Source organism: Lacerta agilis, chromosome 4 (genome assembly GCF_009819535.1).
Source record: "Lacerta agilis isolate rLacAgi1 chromosome 4, rLacAgi1.pri, whole genome shotgun sequence".
In the NCBI taxonomy this organism is placed as follows: Eukaryota; Metazoa; Chordata; class Lepidosauria; order Squamata; family Lacertidae; genus Lacerta; species Lacerta agilis.
Window position 1 is genome coordinate 14,814,123 of NC_046315.1, and position 26,219 is coordinate 14,840,341.

Sequence of the window (26,219 nt, forward strand, 5' to 3'; positions counted from 1 at the left end):
CGTCCACTTCAGTAAATGCAGTTTATTAGGATTGCCTACAGTAATTAATAACACAACATGATCAAGAGGGATGGTGTGATGCTCGTTTGAAGGAAGGTTGTAGCGTGTGGGACTTTTTAGTTTCGAGAAAAGGAGAGTTAGAGGCGACATGACAGAAGTTTATAAAATTGCGCATGGAGAGAGCGGATAGATAACAGGGAAAGCTGTAGTTCGAGTTAAGTACCTTCCATCAGGGGAAGTCCCAGTGATGGATGTGCATATATTTATTATTTTTATTTGCAGGAACTACAACACAGATACAAACCCAATTAGTGTCTGTACCCTTTCACATAATACAATTAGACAGCCTTATTCAGTTATTAATTAACTCCAGGAAGGTAACAATGGGGCTTCCTCCAGCAAGTACCTTCTACTGCCAATTGGATTGAATCTAAATTGGATCTACACTGGATCAGTTTATATTGTTTCAGCCTGAATATGTGGACAATCTGCTTGGAGGAAGTCCTAAGAAGTGTCAGGACCCAGAAGTGTTACACATCTATGACCCAGTGGCAAATATCTCCTTTATGGGCAAGGTGTAGTTTAGCTTCAGGCATGCTTGGAGGAATATGATCACTTGAATCCTTTCCAGTTGGCAGAAGGTTGAGGAAATGCCAACCTGCTGGTTCACCTTGATCTCTCAGTGGTTTTTGATACTGTTGACCACACTACCCTTCTGGACAGTTGGGGGAAATGTATCAGTGGCTCCCTTCATACCTCCGGGGCTCTTTCCAGAAAGTAGACATGAGAGGCTATTGTTCTGGAGTTGTCCTGCAGAGTCTTCATTGATGCACCACCTTAGAAAGGGGTTGACAGCCCAGAAGAGGGTATTTTCTTTGGCAACACCCTAAAGTTGTGAAACTGCCTTCCCACAGAGGTGTGTCTGATACCTTCATCGGTGCAGCTCTAAGCAAATGCTGAAGGAGCATCTGGTTACTTATGATAGAGATGCGTATTTTGGGGTCCCACCTAATTTTGTTCTTTTAAACTATTACAAACTGCTGTTAAAACGGCATAACATGGTGTTTTCGTGTCACTGATGCATTTTAAATATAACCTACCCTGATGGAGGGCACAAGGAGAAGGGGACGACAGAGGATGAGATGGTTGGACAGTGTTCTCGAAGCGACTGGCATGAGTTTGGCCAAACTGCGGGAGGCAGTGAAGGATAGGCGTGTCTGGTGTGCTCTGGTCCATGGGGTCATGAAGAGTCGTCGGACACGACTGAACGACTGAACAACAACAACCCTGTGACCTTAGAACAAAGAACGAGCAATAGTCATAATCATAGTATAGGTCTTCACTGCGCTCACTTGTCTTTGCCTTCCGGTTGACCATTGTGACCCACCTGCTGCTCTGGTGATGAAATGGCATTGCGGTGCTCATGGGCAGCTTGCTACCTGTGCCCTTTGTCATTTCATGCCACTTCCGTCCTTAACAAGATCACCCTCTTGTTTTACAGCTAATGCCTATCAGAAAGCTTCTTTCCTACGACTGGTTACCTTGCAGTCCCTCCTGTTCAGACCTTCGGTGCTGAACTTGCCAAACTGTTCCACACCACTCTTTCTTCCTTTTTTTTCCTTTTAAAGAGTGTGCTCTGACCCCATAGATGTCTCTTTGTCAGCTTTGCTGTGTCTGTACCTCTGTATACCTTTGAACATCATCGGGAGGGTTCCTAGGGACCTGAGGTGGTGAGTGGACTTAGCTCAAGGGCAACCTGTGAAAGGGTCACCAGTCTCTGGCCACACAGCAGAGCCTTTGTTTCTTGACAGCTCACATTCTCACTGTCAATGACCTGTAAAGCGCAAAGAATTTGGGCTTAGGTTCCCCCTGCCCTGTGGTCCTGGAGACACACTTGATCTGCAGGTCACGCTGAAATTCAGGCAGCTGCTTTTATTTGCTCTCCCTTCCTTGGAACAGGTAATTATTTTCTTTCACCCTCCCTTTATTTTGCATCTACTTTTCTCATTTTCCTGTTTTTTTTCTGCCTTTTAACATGCTACTCCCAAAACCAGTCTTTGCATCCGAGATCCCCCAACCCTGAGTATTCATTCAATCATCCATTCACAGAGACATAGAATTTTAAAGTTGGAAGGGTCTCCGGGAGTCATCTGGTCCAGCCCCATAACAATGAGCATGCGGTCTCCCATCCAATTTGAAACTGTACTGGACCCTGCTTACCTTTGCAAATGTGCTAGCAGTTTTATTGCTGCACCACTAGGAGGTCTGTCTATATCCTTCCCTTTCTCCCAAAGGTGCCCAAGCCGTTTTGGCCTCCATTTCACTCTCCTGCTTAGTGAGCATCCTCTTTCTCTCCATGTGAGGCATTTTCTCTCTTGTCTCTCTCTCTCTCTCTGCAGTAGGAACTGTTTAGCTATCTGTCTTACCGTTCTGCATTTCTGTACTGGCGCGCCTAGACGCAGAGCTGCTTCGCTCAGTGCCTGCCAATTTGTGTAAATAAATACTTTAATCAAAATAATTGTGTGTTTCTTACTAAATTCCCCGAAGTAAGCAAGGCAATATTTGTGTTTCTGAAGGAGCAGTGTCCATAATCATCTCTTTCCCCCCTCCCCCAGTTCACACAAAACAGCAAATGTGGTTTGCAGGAAAACTGGGATCCTGGTTTCTAAGGAAAGCACAAACTGCTGTTTCGGGTGATGTTTTGCTTCAAACCAGGAAAGAATGGAAAGGATCACCATGTATGAAGGGAGGAAAAGAAGTGGGTAACTATTAAACTCCTTGCTCGAAGGCTGCCTATCTTGGGCTGTTTCCACTGTGGTCCCGATCTGGTCAGTCCCATTCAGCTCGGAATGAATAGTATTTATTTGTGTGTGTGTCTTGTTTGCCTTCTCCTCTGGTGTTGTCTTCTCAGTTACTTGCCATGGCTGGATCTTGGAAAGACAAATTCATTTGTAAAGAGAGGGGTAAGGTGGTGGGAAGCGCATATATATATATATATATATATATATATATATATATATATTGCCCTGGACTTCTCAAGCTGGAATGAGGTCCCTACAACAGTCTGTTTTTACAAGCAAGTTGTCTTGGGTACTCTGTGCCTGGCAGGAGGACATATTACATCTCAATTAGGAGCCGAAGATAAATGTGGTCCGGTAAATGGAGGTCACGGGGTTACAGTCGTTTAATAGAAGGACTGGAAATGGAAATTGGAGAACGATCAAGGAAATCTTTAAAAGATAAGAACAAGGGAAACTCGATTAAAATAACCTTATCTTCTCTTGAACTGTTGGGTAGCTTTTTGCCATCTTTTAAAAAAAGTGCAACCTAGCTGACAAAATAGCATTTTGAAAATAGCGTAAGATAAACCGCAGTGTTTGTTTCCCCCATATTGAAACTGATCGCACACAAACAGCCTCACCTTTCTCATCTCTTTTATATCTCATTCCTGGAAACCTTGTGTTTCGAACGCTTAAAACAATTCCTTTGTTGATTTTATTTTTAAGGGTACCACTCCAAACAGTATCAGATGTGCAATTAACTCTGTACACAGTGCCTCATTGCCAGCCTGGGGTTTTGTTGAGGGGCATTGCATATATCTCTGACATAAATAAATATAAACAAACAAATAAATCCAGCTAGGCTATTGTATTTCCCCCTTCAGTTTCATGGGAAAAGGAAAATGGTCCCGAGAAACACAGGGCAGCCGTAAAAAATAATGGCATGCCTGTGGTTACACACCTAATAGTGATCGTAACACAACTTGTCTCATGTCCTGAAGCCACTGTATTGTGCATTTCGCTGCCTCTGCAATGACAGCCAGTGTGACAGAACGAAGTGATGGAATACACGCCACCACTTAATGATGCCAAGAAGCCAGACAGGTTGAACTGGATGCTTTGGATGCAGTGGTGAGAATTCACCCCAAAGCTACTGGTTTTGGTTGCACACCCATATAATCTTGCACTTAAACTGTATTAAAGCTTGTGACCAAATCCATGCTTTGAATATTGTAATAACCTCAGCTATGTGCAGTAGGTTGCAGCAATTCATGCAGTCAGCAACTTGGCTTCTCTTTTATCTTCCTTTGCTTTAATGAATGAATGCCAGGTGTGTATGAAGCCTGTGACAAACAGATCTGATAAAGCAATAAGTGTGTGGCAGCAGCCAGCAAGGGCTGGAGAACTGGTGTCTCTCACCTAATGTGGGTGGGTATAACTCTGGTTAAAGCAGGACTGGGGAACCTTTGGCCTCCCAGATGTCGTTGGGACTCCAACTCGCATCAGCCTCCATGAAGGTTGATGGTACATTTTAGTCCATCTTCATATGAAGGACCACAGTTCCTCCCTCCTGCCCTGGTTAAAGTGACCCTCTGAATGTGTCACCCCTTGGTGTGTGTGTGTGTGTGTGTGTGTGTCCCATGTTCCTTTAACTTACCCTGCCCACCAGCAGCGCTTCAACACAGACATGTCACCAAGACTTATATTTCCTAGCTTGGAAATACAAGTTGTGGAGTCTGGTATTGCCTATGCTTCACATGTGGAGCAGACATTACAACTTCTGGATTTTTGTCCGTTTTGGATTTGCAGGCTTGTGGAAAGATGGGCAAGGATCCTGGAGGGCGAGCTTGGAATCCATCAGGTTTGTGTTCAGCTGATAGCTTTCCTTACTCTCAGCAAATTTTAGTTGGGAGAGCTGCCCTGTCACTAGTTGGTGAGGACACACACACACAAATAAAATAAAATAAAATAAAGAAAAATCCTTCTCCATAAATATTGATGTGGTTTGACTATATAGGGTATCTAGGAGTAAACTACCCTGAGCAACCCATCAGGGTGGATTTGATTTAAATCATGATTTAAATCACTAGTCAGTAAGACTCGATTTAAATAAATAAATAAAAAATACAGAAAGACTCATTCTTGCTGGTATAATCTTAATATTTACAACCAGATGAAGGTTTCATTATTGGAATAATAAATTTTCAGAATAGTTTTTACAGTTATATCAAAAATTACTGATTTGGTTATACTATTAGAAATACATAGACAGGTAATTATGAAATTATTGTGAGGTTTATTAAGTTAACTGTTGGACAACTCTTCTGCTGTACTTTATTGGAAGGAGAAAAATAATCATTTCCTTAACAACAACTTAAACAATTTATTTAACTAAAACAATAATATTACAGCATATATGTATCCATGTTTGTTAACTGATGTGGTTAAACGATTAAAAAACAACTTAGACTGAGTTTTAGCACACATGAAAAAATTAAAACAAATCCTTATTTCCTGATGAATAGCCTTTGGAATATAATGTAACTTAAATAGAAAACTATCTTTAGAAAGATTTTTCTTCCAAAAGCATTTTATTTTAAAAATCAGATTAAAATAATAATAATCCGATTTTATTTTTTTAAAAAATAATCATTGATTTTTATCTATCCTGCAACCAATGGAGATATACAATTACATTGCTTAATTCAGGAATAGGGGGCCTGCAATCCTCCAGGTGTTTCATGTCTGCAACTCCCATCATCCTTGCTGACTAGGGCTGATGGGAATTGGAGTCCAGCTACACCTGGAGGGGCACAGGTTCCCCACCCCCCAACTAAGCCACTCGCTGGCAGGTTTCCATATCACTTAAACCAGGGGCCAGCAAACTTTTTCAGCAGGGGGCCGGTCCACTGTCCCTCAGACCTTGTGGGGGGCCGGACTATATTTTGGAAAAAAAAAATGAACGAATTCCTATGCCCCACAAATAACCCAGAGATGCATTTTAAATAAAAGCACACATTCTACTCATGTAAAAACACCAGGCAGGCCCAACAAATAACCCAGAGATGTATTTTTTTTAAAAAAGGACACATTCTACTCATGTAAAAACACGCTGATTCCTGGACCGTCCTCGGGCCGGATTGAGAAGGCGATTGGGCCGCATCCGGCCCCCGGGCCTTAGTCTGGGGACCCCTGGCTTAAACTCTTACATGTTCATAGTTTCCTTCAGAGACAGAGTGTGCATTAACATAATGGGTAAACTTGACTGGTACTCCCTGCTCCAACCTTAGTAATCAGAATTAATTAGACGAACTAAATAACCTTCATGCAAATATGTTTTGATTAGCACCAGCTAATGGCACAGCTTTGGTTTTTGGATTGCTGAGGTAAGCATTTGTTAGCGAACACTTGAATTCTACTTGCATATTAATAAAGGAACTCACCTTTTTTGAGATAAGGATGTGGAAACAGCTTTTGGTTTATTGTTGTGGGTGTTGCTGCCTTTCTGAACACTGGCACTGTTTGTTTGGGATATTTTTAGCTATTTTCTGCATCATTGTTGTGCATTGTGTGCTCCTTTTGGCATTCTTGTGCATGAAGATCCCCATTCAAGATCAGACTTCTAAGCAGTAGAGCGCACGTTGAAATCATTCCTGCACATCACACATGCAAGTGTTTTTAATCTCTGTTATTCTCATTCAAATCCTTGGCAGTGGAATGGTCCCGTCCCCCCAATTATTCCTGTGCTTGCCTAATTTGCCCAACAACTTGTGCAATCAAGTCTCCAGATATCTGAGGAGAATATTCACATATTTCGTACCCTTAGCTGCAGTCGTGTGCCTTAGCATTATCTCTCCCTTGTAAGCAGACCTCTAACCTCACCCAGTCGTGTGCAGGAAGTAATTTACGAGCCAACTGGGCCCCATAGCTTATTAACAGCAGTTTGCATGGACACCAAGAGCAAGGGAAAGTGCCCTGATTAGACTCCCTTCAAGGAACCAATGGATTGGCATGGGTGGAAAGGCTTTAATTTGATTTGTGCCTGTTTCACATGTGGCTGACTGAAAGTCCCTTCTATCCCATTTTGTGCCTTCATGTTCATCCATCTCTGCCTGTTTCTCCATTCTCTTTTTAAAACAACAAAAAGGGGGGTGTCGGGATAACCAGTTGTTGGGAGTAACCTGCTCCGGCTGGTTATGAGGGTCTTGAAGGTCGTGAGGAGTTTTAGGAGTTGCAGAAGGGCTGAAGAGGATAGCGATAGGTAGCAAGAAAAGCAAAAGGGCGGCCGAAGAAGCAGAAGGAAGCCAAAATAAAGTAGACTGCAGTCAGAGCTTGTAGTGCACTCACTGAACGCGAGCGAGCTCTCCGTCGCCTCAAACTGAGGCAGGGGCTATTTATTAGCGTTTTGTACATCATCATCAACTCAACACCAACCAATTACAACTTAGCATTTACGAGCCCTTCCGGGCGGGAAAACCCTTAACAGCCGTTAACAAGAGGCTTCCTGGCGCACTTTTGGGATAGCGGAGGGATCCCGACTCCAACTCCGGCTGGATCTTCTTTTCCTTCTGCGCAGCAGCGCGGAAGGATCAACGCAGCGGCTATCGCGCGCGGGAGACGCTAGAGTGTATTCCCACGGGGGGGGGACACCTTACAGGTTGAGCAAGGTGGTCCAAGGGCTGCTCCTTACTTTTTATCCCCACCTCCTCCTCCTTTAGAGTCTCACATGTGGCTTGGGGCAGCTAGTTCAGCATTTAGTGTGTGGTTTGCAAATGCTTGCTTTATAGTCCAGGAAGTAACTCGATGCTAATTGTGTCCTATCTCTTCCTTGGTAACCGGGGAAGGGGGACAAAGGTGGCTGTCCCCTTGTGCTAATGGGAGCAGACAACTTCTCCCTCTACCATTAACCTTGCAGGAATAGTTCATAATGATGTGCAGCTACTTCCCATACCACCAGAGGATTGCTTTTCCTAAGGGCTGGGCCATTGTTAGGAGGTGGTCCACTTGGGTTCTGTGTAGCTGTTCAGTGTGGTGGGCCAGTGGTCTGTGCGTTGCATCATCTCCACAGGTGGTTTAACATCCTCAGACTCTGGACTGACTCCATGCACCCATTGGCTGTTCATTGTACGCTCCTGGACAGTAAGAATAATGCGTGTTCTCCTTCCTAGAGAGCACGGGTTGCGGTGGGGGCCAGAAAATCCACCCTTCCAGTGTGGGTTGGTTCTGAGTTAGTCGCTGTTTTGATTGGGGCAGACGACCCCATGACAGGCATAGCAAGGTCAACGCAGAGGCCTAAAACGAGGGAGAGGAGGGCGGGCGATCCGTTGCAAGCGTGCCAAGGATTTAAATCCACTAACTGCCCAACAACCAAATTGCAACATTAATTTCTCCCCAACAACAAGAAATGCCCCAATCAAAACAGCGGCTAACTCAGAACCAACCCACACTGGAAGGGTGGATTTTCTGGCCCCCACCGCAACCCGTGCTCTCTAGGAAGGAGAACACGCATTAAAGTTGTGGCCAAAATTTATGCCAAAAACCAAACCAAAATTAATGTTTCTGGTGTTAGTTATTTATTGGAGGGTGGTTGGGGACCTCAACATGCAATGAACGGGCTTCCTGTTTCAGTTATGGAACAGTACATCTTTTTTTAGCACCAAATATGTTTCTCTTCTCCTAAGCATTCGAGCTTTGATTGGTGGTACCAAATATATGCTTTGCTGGGTTACACCAGTCTTTTGAGGTTACACCAGTATTAAGGGGACAAAGGTACTGATTTTTATGGTTTGGTTACCTCATACTGCTTAGCTTTCATTATTTATCAAACATTTGTTTTTCATTTATTTTTTCATGCATTGTAGTGTGTATTTTGTTATGGTCACATTCAAGACGCTTGGGTATAGTGGCTTTATAACTTGTTTCTTAACAAAAAATCGTTTACTGCTTCGTCGACTACAACAACCTCTTGAGTGGTTCACAGAAAAATCAACAACACTAAAGTATTCATTGAAAAATAGCAGCAAAAATGAAACCCTTAAAAACGAGTTGCCATTTTTTTTATCAAAACAAAACCAGTAGGGGTTTTTTTTTGTTTTGTTTTTTAAACTAACTATACATGATAAGTTTTTGTGTTAAATTTCCACGACTGGGTAGGCTTTCTGAAACAAAAAAACATGATTGTCAAAAGCAATCTTAGTCACAGCAAGTCTTGCTTGAGCTTGAACTTAGGTATGTTCCTGTGTCCTTTTGTAGACACTGGTTCTGGATATCCAACTTTAAACTACCGTAACTCCTGCTTTGTCCTTTGGTTCTGACTTTGCTCTTCATTGCTAATTACCGACTTCATGCCCTGGTTCCTGACTCCTCCCGTACTGTTATTCGTGGCACAACCAGGGAATACGCGAGTGTGTGTTTTGCTTTCAGAATCAGAAAATAAAGATATCTGTTGCACCTCCAATCCTGCCTAAACTCAATGCGAAGTGGAGGCTCAAAAGAGTCGGCTTAGAGAAAGGAGAGGCAGTTTATGGGAAAGCAGATAAGTTCTGCTCAGCCTATCCATCAACGAAAGCTGCATTGGCACACTGCCAACAGCCTTAAGGGTATTTTGAATTTGCACATAAATATGCATAGGGTTTAAATCAGAGATAAATGGACCTTGTTCCTTTTAGCATATGTATCACTTCCTGTTTTACACAGGCCAAAGAAAAGGTGGAGCTTTGCTGCTAATTATGGATGCTTCTTCCAGATGACCAGTTTGGGGCACCTCACTGGAGCAATGAAAAGAGGGGAGGTTGTGCATTTATGTGGGATTTTAGACAGTGGGTTCCTTAATACGCCAGCAAAGTTTGCTTTTCTGTAAAATGTTTGGCATTTCTTCCGCAGAAGCATAACATTTGCCTTGTATTTGTTTTATTGATACATCAAAGTATTTCTCTGTTGTTTTCCCAAGAAGCCCACTTTACAGTCACAACAAAAATACACTTTGAAACAACACTTCAGCAAGCCTTCTAAGTGGATTTTTTCTTTTAAAAAAAATCCCAGTCTTGTACAGTATTTGTATTGGATTTGAAGTTGTTTTTATATATGTAATCGTTTTAACCGGTTTTACGTAAGTTTTTATTGTATTGTGAAATTGCTTCAAGATGCTGCATAGGAGCCAATTAATACAGGAGATTAAAAGTGACGTTAACTCAGTAGAGGAAACTCTACTGAAAACAATATTGTTAACCGAAAGCTTTCCAGGGGGAAGACATGCCCTGTACCTAAGGATGCATGAATCCGTCAATTCTGATTTCCTCTCTGTTGCCAGGTGGTGGTTTTCTGTTCTTCATTGGCTTATTAATTTTAGGCATTTTAAAACTTTTGGAGTTCAGGATTGGTTCAGGGCATCCTGAACTCCAAAAGTTTTAAAATGCCTAAAATTAATAAGCCAGCTGTACACGAAGAAGGAGACAGTGGCACCATGAAAAACCACTTGTAATACCCAGACACGCCTCACACCAGCTCCTTGTGGGAAGAACCACACGCTAGCTGTTTGAAACCTTCCGCAAGACTAGGCAGTCTCAGAGAAGTGTTCAGAGGGTGGCATAATCAAAAATTCTCTATTAGCACTGCCCAGCAGCTAAATCTTTCTCCTGTGAATGACAAATTGATGTACTTAAACCCTTTAACTACCATCGGCAGCTGAACCCAGCTTTCTTTCCCTCCTGTTTTGCCCTGAAGCTTTCCTGCTAATATCTCTATTATTATTTGGTCCTGGACTATCTCTTTCAAAACATTTCATCCCTGAATATTAATGATGGATTAGGATGACCAAAAGTGGTGAAATTACATAATTGCACTTTCTGGCTTTGGAAGGAGGACTTGGTGTGGATTATCACTGTATGCTTAATGCTCTCTGCACTGCTTGGTGATAGTCATGGCAGTTTTGCCTCTTCAAGGGGGACTGGGAATGTTTGATTCACGCTGCCGAAATCAAACCATTGAAATTCTCAGCGCAACATTCACAGAAGTCAATCCATCATAAAGCTTTCAGTTTCATCGTAAGCAAGGAATGGTTACTAAAACTACTTTAGGGAAAAGTCAAGTGAGGCCGTAGAGAAACAGTCCAAAGAATTCCAATTCGCAGTTTGCAAAACTCCAAAAAAAAACAAGACACCTTTGTGCAAAAAGGATGCCCCATTCAGGGGTCCAATGGAAAGGCATCGGGTGCCACATGCAGCCTCTCTATTTATGTGCATCCATTGAACACTTGCATGGGCAGCTAAATCCATGAAAGACTCTTTGGAATTGAGGAGCTGTTTGATAGCAGTTGCTTGCTCACATGGATGCAGCCTTCCTCGCGTATAGTTCCATGCACAGTGGCTCTGTCCGACCCTTCAGTGAGTCCGTGTTAGGTGAGAGGCAGAGCCTGTTGTGCTGCCTCCATGCCTGTTCATGGAATGCATGACCTGAATGCAAAAACAGAGCTTTAGTGTAATTTCAGTGTGTTGAATGTCATGAATGAATGATAACCTCAGACTTGACATATATCAGCATGTGCTCATGGTATGCGTGTGGGGAGATGCAGCTAGTAATGAGTGCTCCATGACAATGATGGAATGGGGGAAGAAGGGAGAAATCTGAGAGGAAAAATGGAAGAGAAGAAGGATGCGCATAACCAAAAATTGATGTGATATGTCCTCATGCTTACTTGAATGTAGCAGCTGTATTGTTTAAATCAAGAACACACGATGGCTTCAGAATGCTTTCTCACGTTTCCTTAATGGGGCATCCTTGTGTTTGAAATAGTTATGTTTTCTTATCTTCACCAACGATCCTGAATCTCTCCCTCCCCCCCACGTCTTTTTTTGCAGGAGTTATCTATACTGCAGATATCCTGGACCGAGAGACGACTCAGTCCTACTGGTTAACTGTGTATGCAACAGATCGTGGTGTTGTTCCACTTTACACCACCATCGAGGTCTACATTGAGGTTGAAGATGTGAACGACAACGCCCCGTTGACTTCTGAACCCATATATTACCCATCTGTATTGGAAAACTCTCCTAAGGATGTATCGGTTATTCAGATACAGGCTCAAGATCCTGACTCCAGCACGAATGAAAAGATGACCTATAGGATTACCAGTGGGAACCCCCAGAACTTTTTCATCATCAATACCAAAACAGGTAAGGAGATGTCTTCCAGCCTTGTAGGCTGTTGACACGATATGTGTGCAGATGATTGGCAGATTTAATGTGTACGTGCTGTTTTATCTCTTTCTGGACCAGCCTTTCGTTAAGCTGTTGCGAATAGGGAGATGCATAGGGTGGAAACCAACATGGTGCTAGAGGCCTCATATTTATTTGCAGTTTGCATCCATTCATTGTGTCTATTGAACTTAGTGAAGCAGAAAAATTTCCGACCCACATCACTGGCGTCAACAAAAAGATTTTGTATGATTATTGCACATCTTTTCAGATATGTGCCTTAAATGAGAACATACCGAAATCGTAGCCAGACCCTGAGCTACATTTGTCATGGCTTAACTGGGGAAGTCTTCATCAGCTGTCAACCAATCTAGCAATTATGAACTGTCCTTGATGCATGAAGAGAGTGAAAAACTGGTAGTTCTGTCATCCGAGTTGCAGCTTAGAGGTGTCTTTGTCCTAAGAAGTCTCTTGGCTGTGTGGAGGGAAGCGTAGTGCTGATTAGAAGGTCTCTGTTTAATTGGAATTGTGCGGCACAGAATAATCCCATGAAGAAATAGCTCTTAAGGACTCCCACAGTGCTCAGTTTGATGGCTGATGGGTGGTTGTCTTTTTCGTAACTGCCACTTAGCGTTAAATCAACCCCTGCAATTAGTCATGATGTAAGAGTGAAAAATTAAGGAGGAAATCATACAGGTTTGTAAACAAATTGATTTATGCATTAAACAAAAATGCAGATAATTCTCACATTTTGTGACCTTGGATAGCCTTGGTTTAATGTTTATGTCACCCAGGAGTTCAGGTGTTCAGGTATCCTATGAAATGATACAAACCAATTTTGACCATGTGATTGTATCAGCCAATGAACTTTTCCTGTTGAGACAGATTTAATGCCTGTAGTTAAAGGATTTCAACCAGGCTGAGGAATTACACCCTCCTGAAATTTGGGGCAGCCCTACCTTCTCAATTGAACCAGATGTAGCCCTTCTTTTGTCAGTGCTCTTAAGAATAGCAAAGGCTAGCCAGAATCCTTTCTTTACCAAGGGCTTTAAACTACAGTTCAAGCATTTTCTTAAGCTTTGAGGGAAATTCCCTCACGCCTCTGACGTTATTAGACTATCAATACCTCCTTCTAACTGCACCGGTATGCCTGCCCGCTATACAACCTTGAATTTTGTATTTTGATGGGTGTCTATACAAAGACATTCTCTTGTTATTGGTTCACTCTTGAGTCTGATTTCAAGAGAGGCTTTTAAAACCCTCCCTTGGATTCTCCAAATGTAATAGATTCTGGAAACACATTTGAGGTTTTGCATGTAGCCCTGTAATTTATTTTGCTTCTTCATTAGTCTAGAAAGCCTTTCATAGTGCTACAGATGCAAATTTCAAACCGTGAGGAACAGCACATGCACCTACAACCTGAGTTTTCTGAAATGATAGTAGATATTTGCGATGTTCATCGAACATGCAGGGGCATGTGGGAGAGAAAGAGAGAGATCATGCTTTGTGAAGAAGCTTATTCTGCAAGAGGTGTTTAGAACAAGCCGTTCATGGGGTTGCTTTCGAGTGGAAGGGACAAAAGCTGAACTGCAGCATGGCTTTTAGAGCATGTAAAACACACACAAAACCAACATGGGTGTTGCCTAGAGTGATTGTGAAATCTCTTTTCCTTTTTAAGAAGGCAGGTTGGGTATCTGTCAGGTATGTCTTAGCACAGCGGTCACCATTTGCTTCTGCATTCTTGAGGAGCCACCAGTTTCTCCTGCAACAATGACAAATTTTATTGTACGGCCACAGACCTGTTAAAATTAAAACACCAAAATCGTACAATTTCTGCTCAACAGCAAGCTATGGTACTGATACAAATTTAAGGCAGCAAGAAACCAAGGTAAATTGTGTTCTCCAGTTCCTTCATCAGTGAACTGCCATGGATGTGTGTATAGTCAAAAATAAACAGATAGATAGATAGATAGATAGATAGATAAATAAATAAATAAGCTCTGTAATATAAAACATTTGCTGACTAAACAATTCACACATTTGCTTCCATATATCAGATATGCAGCATTATAGTGTTGGATAATTCTACAACTTTTGATAACATTTCGCTCACTCCATACCCCTTCCCAACTGACACCGTAGGCCAAAGAAATTATAATGTTTTGGATTCCATGTCCCTTCAACATGTCCAGTGGTTTTGGATGTTATCTCTTGATTAACATTTGCAGGAGTCAAGGGAGATTGGTTCAGGCTGCCAACTTACCACCCTTGCTTAAAAAAAAAGAAAAAGAAATGTAAGGAACTTATTTAGAATGTAGCCTAGAATTCTAGATGAACTGTACATTTCAATATGATTCATTACATGACTCCTCCTTTGTTACTCCCCATCCTGCAGGCTTAAGCATTAACCATGGTCTATGCATAATTTATGCAACCAACTGTCCCGTCACATTGACAAAACAAACACATGCCATTATACTGAAGCCATTAAAATGTGTGCATGCATTTTGCATATAGAGTATTTCCAAGTCAAAAGAATGATCAGACCTTTTTGTTGTTGTTGTTTTTTGCAAAGTTTAAGAAAGGTTGCATATTGTCTACAGCACTCACTTTGGTCGTTCCTCTGTGCATGCTTTTTCATCAGCTATGCACGCTCTCATTATGTTTTGTTGTCATATTTTAACATGCATATTCTATATGCTTTAAGTATTGCAAGCTGCTTTGCATAATAGGTAAAGGGACCCCTGACCGTTAGGTCCAGTCGCAGATGACTCTAGGGTTGCGGCGCTCATCTCGCTTTATTGGCTGAGGGAGCCAGCGTACAGCTTCCGGGTCATGTGGCCAGCATGACTAAGCCACTTTTGGCGAATCAGAGCAGCGCACGGAAACGCCATTTACCTTCCCGCCAGAGCGGTACCTATTTATCTACTTGCACTTTTTGGGGTGCTTTCGAACTGCTAGGTTGGCAGGAACAGGGACCGAAGAACGGGAGCTCACCCCGTCGTGGGGATTTAAACTGCCAACCTTCTGATCGGCAAGCCCTAGGCTCTGTGGTTTACACCACAGCGCCACTACTTTGCATAATACATATGTATTAAAATGATGGGGTATACATAATTTAAATAGGTATTGTACTGGTTCACATTATCATGCCTCAGTGTTCGCTCCCCTCCCTTTGATTCAGGGCAGAGGTCCATGATATCAAACTATGGTTTTGCTAGCTATAGTTGGTTCTTCCAGACATAAAAAAGACAAACCATGGTTTTGAGCAAGAGCTTCATAATTTTACTGTAGTATCTAGAGGTAGAGAGATGGCTGTAACCATACTTTGCCCATTAAATTATCATGCCAAACTCTACTAGGATTCCTATATGTCCATAATCTTCCAGACATAGCAGGTATTCAGCCCCTTTAAGGAGTGTCTGGGCGAAAATCACTATTTTTTTGTTGGGGGGGGCAATCCAGACGTAGGGCAGACCATGTCAATTATGTAGATTTTGGCAATTTTCTTTAAAAATAGATCAAAAACTCAAAAAAGCTCAATAACTTTGGGCAAAATATTTGTATTTTGTTATGTTTATTTTGCATCATAATATTCTGGAAGTACAAAACCTGCTGGATAAGCAAGGTCGGATATGCACATTATTCCTGCAGGTCAAGTTAGAATTCCTCAAAGCTTCCTTAATTACTGGATGGTAAGGCAAAAAAGATGGAGTGTTGCTGAAATCAGCCTGCTTGTGCCTTTATGTGTAGTTCCAACCTGTGTATTGCCGATCTTCTGGTGTTAATGCTCCCCAAAATAGCCACATTGGGCAGACTCCAATTCTATAATGGGTCTTATAATGCTCCAGAGTTTTGAAAACTGCCATGATGCGATCCATAGCAAGCCATTACCTTTTCAGCCTAGCCGTGGCTAGAAAATGTTTAAGTTAGAGCAGGGGTCGGCAAACTACGGTCCCTGGTCCAGATCAGGCCCGCCTGGGTCCTAGATCCTGCCCGCGGCCATTTAAGAACCCACCGCGAATCCGAGACTCCTGGCGATGGTGACGGGAGGAAGAGGCCGAGCCGTGGTGGCTCTGCCAATTAAACTCTGCGCCTGGTTTACCTCAGTGCAGCGCGGGGACGTCTCTGCCAATCACAGGCCGCGCCTGTTTTACCTCAGAGGTGTTTGATCGGCAGAGTGTCCCCACCGCCGCTCGGCCTCTTCCTCCTGCCCCTGCCGCCCTGGTGCTCCTGAGAGCCAGAGAGCGGAGTGGACGAGCTCGCTCTGCCTACCCTACCTGCTTCGTGAGAAGCGTGTGGGATGTAAACAGAGAGCACTCAAACTAAACGTTGCTAGAGTGGACATGAAGGTAACTGAGTCCTCCAGTCATAACTTCCTGCTACCTGGACTGAGTTAACTTCCTCTGTAACCAGAAGTAGGTGTGGTCTCACCTGGGAACAAGATCCCAAGACCAGTCACCATTTTCTCCTCGTCTATCCAAAGAGCAACAAGCATGTTCTCCTGGCTCTCAGCCAAGAGAACAAAGGGAGCTACTTTTCCCTATGGAAGTAGCAACCACATGTAAATACTTTTTACTAAGCAAGCCTGCCTTCTGAGAAATGCTGTGTAACTCAGGAAGTATGTGAGTAAACTCTTACATTCATTTAAGATACATTGTGTAGTGTGCAGTCTTTTAAGAGGGATATAGGGGACTTATACCAGGAATATATATATATATTATTTTAGGCTTTAGCAAGCCTGTGCAAGCGCATCTGCTGTGTGTGTGTGTGTGTCTTAAAAAGGGAATGAAACTCTGCTAAGTTTGGAGCTTTGCTGACACAAGCTGGGATAGGATATATCTGACAATATATCCTCATCCACGTTCCTAATCATTCCCACAAAGCGGTGGCGGCAGCAGCCCCTGGGGAGGTAAGCGCAGCACCCTCTTTCACTAGGCGCGGAGGAAGCCTGTTTTGCGCCACCACTGCCAGCCCTTTGGCGAATGAGGCAGGCGGCAAACCGAGAAGGTGGCTGGGGCTGGGGAGGACTACTTGCGCCGCTCGCCTCTTCTTCCAGCTCCCTCCCCCCGGTGCCCCTTCTCCGGAGTCGCCATCCCCCCTTTGCCTCGGCTGTTCTCTGCATATTGAACTTGTCACCCTTTTCTCCATGGGGTGATTGTGGGTCTGTGTGTGTGTGTGTGTTTTGGGGGGTGGTGGGAGGATGAGCAGTGTGGTGGTAGGTGAGCTTGTCTGTTGAGAAGCCTTCCCCACCCCGCTTTAATGCACACTTTTATTTTATTTTATTTTATTTTATTTTATTTTATTTTATTACATTACATTACGCCTGCCCTTCCCCCCGCCCCATTCTTCCCAGTGTGCATAGGAATTCGTTCATCCCCCCCCCCCTTCAAAATATAGTCCGGCCCCCCACAAGTTCTGAGGGACAGTGGACCGGCCCCCTGCTGAAAAAGTTTGCTGACCCCTGAGTAAGAGGCAGGGAATGGTGGGAAGGTAAATAAAACAGACAATGGAGTTATATACATTAAAACAGATTGATTGCGGCCATAAATTTGCCGCTTTATTTCTCATATATGGGTGTTAATTTCACAGCAAAGCATAGCAGTAATTTATTGCATTGATTTATTGCAATTTTTTGTGCTCCGAGGGAAGCAGTGAATTTTAATTCAAACCATCACACACTTAAAAAAAAGAAAAAAAGGGGAAAAAAAGAAAAAAAGTTTTGCGACAGATGGGAGCACCAGGCAGAATGCAATAGTCAATCCCATGGTATTGCCATACGATGTGGATGAACTCCCTCTGACGCATACATCTTGGAGAAGTACTGGGTCTGATTACATTGTTTGACAATCAGCTGGTACTGTCAAACAGCCGGATTGCCTTTCTCCAAGTTCTGTTCCTTTGCCACCGGTGCCTTCTTTTTCTCCCATCACAAAACCTTTGGCAACTGTAGATCGGATTATCGTGGCGTTATTTTCTGTGTGGGGGTGCCCTTGAACCTCCTTTCAGAAACTTTAGCAGCTCTCTGATGCAGCCACCAGTGATGGAACAGTTTCAGCTGCTTAGGATATATAGAATTGACCCAAAGCGTCAGATGCAGTACAGTTAAAACTCTCTAATCTATGCAGCGTTAAAAGCATTGGGCTTGGAACTATTATAGCAAAAAAAAAAAAAAGTCTTTATATTAAATCATTAGATTTATTTATTTATTTCCCAGCCACTCTGGGCAGTTTCCAGCAAAATATTAAAATACAATAATGCATCAAATTTTCATCAAATAGAAGGGTTTAAACGTTTTCAAACTAAATAAATGCAAGTCCGTGGTGTCCCAGTCTGCACTGCATTTTAACTAAATTAAACGGTATATTTTAACTAAATCAAACTGTACAGTAAGCCTGCATTTTAGGTGCATTTAAACTGCGTGCATTCAGCTTTATGTGCGTGGGAAATTAATATAAATAAATTAAAAAAATCGGTTGAGAAGCAGGTGGGGTTCTGGGGAAAAACGACTTTGGCAATCCCACCTGACACTGAACCCAACGCGTTTTGACCATGCACAATTTTGGCTTTAGACACAATACCTGCAACACAACCCCCTTGCACGTTGCAGGCTTACTGTAGTCAGAACAAACTAGGGCTCAATGCTGGTGCAGGCTGCTGAAAAGTTTTCACCCTGCTCTTTCCTTGTTTCTGCTGCTGCTGCTGATGTACTGCCACAGCTTGGCTTGCTGGAATGTCCAGTCCCGGGTTTGAGATTGTATTCTCTCACACAGACCATAATCAGTAACCAAGGTTTGTTGTTGGCCTAACTGTTAATGGTTTCTTTGGGGTGGACAAACCATGGGTTCAGTCGCTGGCAGGAGCGAGGTGGCGGGGAGCAGAGCAAAATCTTTCCCGCGGCATTGAACTTGTTCAAAGTAAACCATAGTTTGTTTGCTAACCTATGGTTTAATGTGGCGTGCAAATTAATAGCAGTAATGAGGATAGTAATAATGTGGATTATTACTAACCCCCATTTAAAAACAAACAAACCATGAGATCTAATATTACCTAATTGAATCTTTGATGCAAGTAGCGATTCTTTTCCTGCCACAATTGTTTTAGAACATCTTTCCCATTTTTTGGACACAGTAAATAAATGTTCTTTTAATGTACCCTTACTCCTTAGAGATAAAAGGTTCATGGGTATTTTTATGCTCTGCAATAACTATAGGTGATGTTGCACATACCATAAAATATTCAATTAAGCCTCTTCAGGCTGGTTAGTTTATGTGCCTCATAAATATGGGTGGGGTTTTTTTGTTTTGTTTTTTAAGTATTCTCCTGTGTGCCTTTTGAACTTTTAATGGGATTTCACTCTGCTTGAAGGAGTAGGTACACAGCCTGGGTGGGGGTGGGGGTGGGGCTTTTGAATCCTGCTTGGTCACTGGATCCTGCCAACCTAGCAGTTCGAAAGCACGCCTGTGCAAATAGATAAATAGGTACTGCTGCGGTGGGAAGCTAAACAGCATTTCCGTGTGCTCTGGTTTCCATCACGGTGTCCCGTTGCACCAGAAGCAGTTTAGTCATGCTGACCACATGACCCGGAAAGCTGTCTGTGGACAAATGCCGGTTCCCTTGGCCTGAAAGCGAGATGGGCGCCACAACTCCATAGTCACCTTTGACTGGATTTAACTGTCCATGGGTCCTTTACCTTTACCTGGTCACTGGAAATGCAAGTAGCCTCAGTATCTGCCAGCTGCAAGCATTCCTGGAGAGCTTTGCCCCATGTGACTTCAAGACACTGGTGACTTCAGTATTGGGTGACAGCAGTGCACTATATAGAATCCTAGAATTGGAAAGGTCCACAAGGGTCGTGTAGTCCAACCCCTTGCAATGCAGGAATGCTTTTGCCCCAAATGGGGCTCGAACCCATGACTCTGAGATACTGTGCGGAATGCCAGTTTAGTGCAGAATGCTGCAGCATGGTTGCTGACGGAAAATGGGATTGGGGCAGGACCAAAGAGAGGGAATTAGGCTGCATCCTAAGCCTGTTCTACTTGGTCATGCAGCATGAGTTAAGCTGGTAAAAAGATTGGTGTACCTCAAGCACTATTTCAAAGGCTTCTGTTTTGCTTCTGTCAGGTTTAGGCCAGCTCAGCCAGCAGCAACACTGCTCCTGAACGGAGTTTGAATCTGGTTTACCGTACTTTACTCCTGCTTAACTTATCCCACCTTACTTTTACACAGCTTCTTGTGTGTAGGGTTGCTCCCTGGGTCATGCTCAGAATAGAACCATTGAAATCGACAGACCTGACTATCTTAAATCCATTGATTTCACTGGGCTTACCCTGAGTGCAACTAATTTGGATATAGTTAAAACAACACAGGTCGGAAGGAGCCCCTCAGGTCGGAAGGCGTCCAACATGCTACTGGGGAAGAGCGGAGGACAAGTACAAGTAGATTCAGAGCTGATGAAGCGGCTGGGCCAAAGCCGAAAGGACGCTCAGTTGTGGATATGCCTGGAAGCGAAAGGAAAGTCCAATGCTGTAAAGAAAAATATTGCATAGGAACCTGGAATGTAAGAACCATGAACCTTGGTAAGCTGGATGTGGTCAAAAATGAGATGGCAAGAATAAACATTGACATCCTAGGCATCAGTGAACTAAAATGGACGGGAATGGGCGAATTCAGTTCAGATGACTATCATATCTACTACTGCGGGCAGGAATCCCGCAAAAGAAATGGAGTGGCCCTCATAGTCAACAAAAGAGTGGCGAAAGCTGTACTGGGATGCAATTTCAAAAATGATAGATTGATCTCGATACGAATCCAAGGCAGTCCTTTTAACATCACAGTAATCCAAGTTTATGCACCAACTTCCAGTGCTGAAGAAACTGAAATTGACCAATTCTATGAAGACTTACAACACCTTATAGAAATGACACCAAAGAAGGATGTTCTTCTCATTATAGGGGATTGGAATGCTAAAGTAGGGAGTCAAGAGATAAAAGGAACAACCGGCAAGTTTGGCCTTGGAGTTCAAAATGAAGCAGGGCAAAGGCTAATAGAGTTCTGTCAGGAGAACAAGCTGGTCATCACAAACACTCTTTTCCAACAACACAAGAGACGACTCTACACATGGACATCACCAGATGGGCGACATCGAAATCAGATTGATTATATTCTCTGCAGCCAAAGATGGAGAAGCTCTATACACTCAGCAAAAACAAGACCTGGAGCTGACTGTGGCTCTGATCATCAGCTTCTTATAGCAAAATTCCAGCTTAAACTGAAGAAAGTAGGAAAAACCACTGGGCCAGTAAGATACAATCTAAATCAAATTCCTTATGAATACACAGTTGAAGTGAAAAACAGGTTTAAGGACTTAGATTTGGTGGATAGAGTGCCTGAAGAACTGTGGATGGAGGCTCGTAACATTATACAGGAGGCAGCAACGAAAACCATCCCAATGAAAAAGAAATGCAAGAAAGCAAAGTGGCTGTCCAATGAGGCCTTAAAAATAGCGGGGGAGAGAAGGCAAGCAAAATGCGAGGGAGATAGTGAAAGATACAGGAAATTGAATGCAGATTTCCAAAGAATAGCAAGGAGAGACAAGAGGGCCTTTCTAAACGAGCAATGCAAAGAAATAGAGGAAAATAACAGAATGGGAAAAACCAGAGATCTGTTCAAGAAAATTGGAGATATGAAAGGAACATTTTGTACAAAGATTACCACAATTAAGGACAAAAGTGGAAAGGACCTAACAGAAGCAGAAGACATCAAGAAGAGGTGGCAAGAATACACAGAGGAACTATACCAGAAAGATATAGAGGTCTCATACACCCCAGGTAGTGTGGTTGCTGACCTTGAGCCAGACATCCTGGAAAGTGAAGTCAAATGGGCCTTAGAAAGCCTTGCTAACAACAAGGCCAGTGGAAGTGATGATATTCCAGCAGAACTATTTAAAATCCTAAAAGATGATGCTGTTAAGGTGCTACACTCAATATGCCAACAAGTTTGGAAAACTCAGCAGTGGCCAGAGGATTGGAGAAGATCAGTTTACATCCCAATCCCAAAGAAGGGCAGTGCCAAAGAATGCTCTAACTACCGCACAATTGCACTCATTTCACACGCTAGCAAGGTTATGCTTAAAATTCTACAAGGCAGGCTTAAGCAGTACGTGGACCGAGAACTCCCAGAAGTGCAAGCTGGATTTCGAAGGGGCAGAGGAACCAGAGACCAAATTGCAAACATGCGCTGGATTATGGAGAAAGCTAGAGAGTTCCAGAAAAACATCTACTTCTGCTTCATTGACTACGCAAAAGCATTTGACTGTGTCGACCACAGCAAACTATGGAAAGTTCTTAAAGAAATGGGAGTGCCTTATCACCTCATCCGTCTCCTGAGAAATCTGTATGTGGGACAAGAAGCTACAGTTAGAACTGGATATGGAATAACTGATTGGTTCAAAATTGGGAAAGGAGTACGACAAGGCTGTATATTGTCTCCCTGCTTATTTAACTTATATGCAGAATTCATCATGCGAAAGGCTGGGCTGGATGAATCCCAAACCGGAATTAAGATTGCTGGAAAAAATATCAACAACCTCAGATATGCTGATGATACAACCTTGATGGCAGAAAGTGAGGAGGAATTGAAGAACCTTTTAATGAGGGTGAAAGAGGAAAGTGCAAAATATGGTCTGAAGCTCAACATCAAAAAAACTAAGATCATGGCCACTGGTCCCATCACCTCCTGGCAAATAGAAGGGGAAGAAATGGAGGCAGTGAGAGATTTCACTTTCTTGGGTTCTATGATCACTGCAGATGGTGACAGCAGTCACGAAATTAGAAGACGCCTGCTTCTTGGGAGAAAAGCAATGACAAACCTAGACAGCATCTTAAAAAGCAAAGACATCACCTTGCCGACAAAGGTCCGTATAGTTAAAGCTATGGTTTTCCCAGTAGTAATGTACGGAAGTGAGAGCTGGACCATCAAGAAGGCTGATTGCCGAAGAATTGATGCTTTTGAATTATGGTGCTGGAGGAGACTCTTGAGAGTCCCATGGACTGCAAGAAGATCAAACCTATCCATTCTCAAAGAAATCAGCCCTGAGTGCTCACTAGAAGGACAGATCCTGAAGTTGAGGCTCCAGTACTTTGGCCACCTCATGAGAAGAGAAGACTCCCTAGAAAAGACCCTGATGTTGGGAAAGATGGAGGGCACAAGGAGAAGGGGACGACAGAGGATTAGATGGTTGGACAGTGTTCTCGAAGCTACTAACATGAGTTTGGCCAAACTGCGGGAGGCAGTGAAGGATAGGCGTGCCTGGCGTGCTCTGGTCCATGGGGTCATGAAGAGTCGGACACGACTGAACGACTGAACAACAACAACAAAACAACACACAGCTCTATTCATTAATATTTGTATATATTTGGTTCTTGGAACAACCATATGCAAGGATGAGGGGCAACCTTTTCAGCTATGGGCTTGCTTGTAGAAAATGCTCTCCTCGGGGGCTGTGATCATTTGTGCGTGTAGCCATTTCATTCATTTATTCATTCATTTTCTTTGCAAGTCGCTTTATCTTGCCCAAGGGAACCCAAAGTGCCAGCTGATTCTCCTTGACTCAATCTCCTGTCAGTGGCCCTATGGTCTAAACCACTGAGCCTCTTGGGTTTGCTGACTGGAAGGTCGGTGGTTCAAATCCCTGCGATGGGGTGAGCTCCCGTTGCTCTGTCCCAGCTCCTGCCAACCTAGCAGTTCAAAAGTACACCAGTGCAAGTAGATAAATAGGTACCACTGCGGCGGGAAGGTAAACGGCGTTTCCATGAACTGCTCTGGTTTCTGTCACTGTGTCTCATGCTGGCCACATGACCCGGAAAGCTGTCTGTGGACAAACGCCGTCTCCCTCGTCCTGAAAAGCGAGACGAGTGCCACACCTCGTAGTTGAATCTGATTGGACTTAACCGTCCAGGAGCCCCGTTATCTTACCTTTTTTACCTTCTACCTCCTGTGCAGCAATTAGGCTTAGGAACCCCCGCCCCCCTGGTAAGCCTAATTAATGCAGGGAGAATGATTAGAGATACCCTTCCGTACTCACAACCTCCTCCATGAAAACCGCTCCACCTAAATCAATGAGGCTTAGAAAGATTTATGGTGTTATTATTTTAACACGGACATGGCCATGACCCGGTTTTGTATTTTGATGTATGCTTTGTTTCATTATATTGCTTGCTCTGATATTTTGCCTTAATTGACTTTTTTTTCTCTTTGCTGTCAGCAGCTTTGGGCTTCCCTTAGAAAAAAAGGGGGGTGGTATAAAGGGAGCAACAGGAATGAAATGAAATGCGGTGCCCTGATCCAGGAAGAAAATCTGTGTGTGGATGCAGATGCACACAGGTGTGTGGCCATCTGCTTTATGATGCACACCGGGACTTCCAGGGTTCTGGCAGGATGCATCTTTTGGTTTCTATGTAGGTTGGACATCCCCAGTAGGGATGGGCAAAACTGTCCATTTCAGTTTCACATTTTTCTAGTTTCAAGTTCTCCACATTTCCACCTGATCTGTTTGCGATCCTTTCTTTAAAAAAAAAAAAAAATTCTATCAGCATCTTAGTGCAAATTTATTCTAATATACACCTTTTCATGCATGTCTGCTGAATGCACACATTTTTCCAAAGCAGTTATCTTTAAAAGGTAAAGGACCCCTGACAGTTAAGTCCAGTTGCAGATGACTCTGGGGTTACGGCGCTCATCTCGGTTTACAGGCCGAGGGAGCTGGTATTTGTCCGCAGGCAGTTTTCCTGGGTCATGTGGCCAGCATGATTAAGCCGCTTCTGGCACAACGGAACACCGAAACCAGAGCAGTGCACGGAAACACCATTTACCTTCCTGACGGAGCGGTACCTATTTATCTACTTGCACTTTTGGGTGTGCTTTCAAATTGCTAGGTTGGCAGGAGCTGGGACCGAGCAACGGGAGCTCACCCCTTCGCGGGGATTCGAACTGCCGACCTTCTAATCGGCAAGCCCAAGAGGCTCAGTGGTTTAGACCACAGCGCCACCCGCGTCCCTATAGTTATCCTTAATATAGTGCATTTATATGCACGCTTTACCCTAGGGAAGCTTTTAATTTTTAATAGTTTATTGTATTTTAATATTCTGTTGGAAGCCGCCCAGAGTGGCTGGGGTATAAATAATAAATATTATTATTATTATTATTATTATTATTATTATTATTATTATTAGTGTATATGTGCCTTTGTACACATTACTTGGCTTAACTCCTGCCTGAAACTGGACAGCGGCTGCCAATCATAGCTGACGTTACAAAAGCAGAAGGGCCAGTGGTCTGGCTAAGGCTGCTTACTGTGTTCCTAGGATACTGGCTGTTGCTTCCCTGGATGGAGAATGTGAAGGGGTGTTTGCAGGAAGCTTTGAGGTTTCCATAGCTGGAATATACCCTCTTTTAGAGCCACAGCAGTTGCTCACCCCTCTTTCATTTCTGTTAATTTTTGCGTGTGGCCCCACTCATTGCTAGCATGCGGCCCCTGGAAGTTTGCTTGTGAAGCCACATGGCCTCCTGTACGAAGAGGTTTCCCTACTCCTGCTGCATGCCATTTTTTTATAGGATGTAAATGCAACAAACCAATAAATAGATTTTACTAGCCATACTTTATACTTCTAAAAAAAATCTAAAATTGCCAAATGATCTCTCCCTTTCTTGGAAAGTAATTCATTTTTTTTAGCAGCAGCAGCAGCAGCAGCAGCAGCAACAACAACAACAACCCTGATTTACTAATTGATGTACAAGGCATGCCTGCTCTCCTTTTCAAAGGAAATTCTTCCTCCACTTGGCCTTGAGGAAAGCGCTTCATCTGTGCTGCTGTAGTAGTTTTAAAACTGGGTCAAGTCAGGAAGGAGTTTCCACAGGCAGTCAGAAAGCCAGTCTGAGGGCTGAAAGAGTACTAAGCAAATGCAGATACTGCAGAGTTGTTGAATTGCTCTCATCCGTTACTGTTAGCCATGCTTGGTGCGAGTTCGGATCCAACAACATTGGTTGTTCCCATAGTTGGTGCAGCTCATTTGATCAACAAGAAGAAATTGAGCCTCTAAGTGTCATCTTCCCAGTCCAGTGGAATACTCTGCCAATAAAGGTTTAGCAGGTGTCTTCTGTTTCAACTTTTAAAACACCTGCTGAAATCTTTTCTATTCTGTCGGGTGATGAAGAATACAGTGATCTGATTTTGGATGTTAACTTTTTT

At 43.3% G+C, this 26,219-nt stretch overlaps 1 protein-coding gene across 9 annotated transcripts in view; it reads left to right on the forward strand.

The window, feature by feature from the left end:
• FAT3 (FAT atypical cadherin 3) overlaps positions 1-26,219 on the forward strand; it is a 443,200-nt gene that overhangs the window by 198,292 nt on the left and 218,689 nt on the right. For all 9 annotated transcript variants that reach the window (XM_033146109.1, XM_033146108.1, XM_033146110.1 and 6 more), the window contains exon 3: positions 11,636-11,950. In XM_033146109.1, the coding sequence (XP_033002000.1) occupies positions 11,636-11,950 (315 nt within the window). The remainder of the gene's footprint in view (positions 1-11,635; positions 11,951-26,219) is intronic.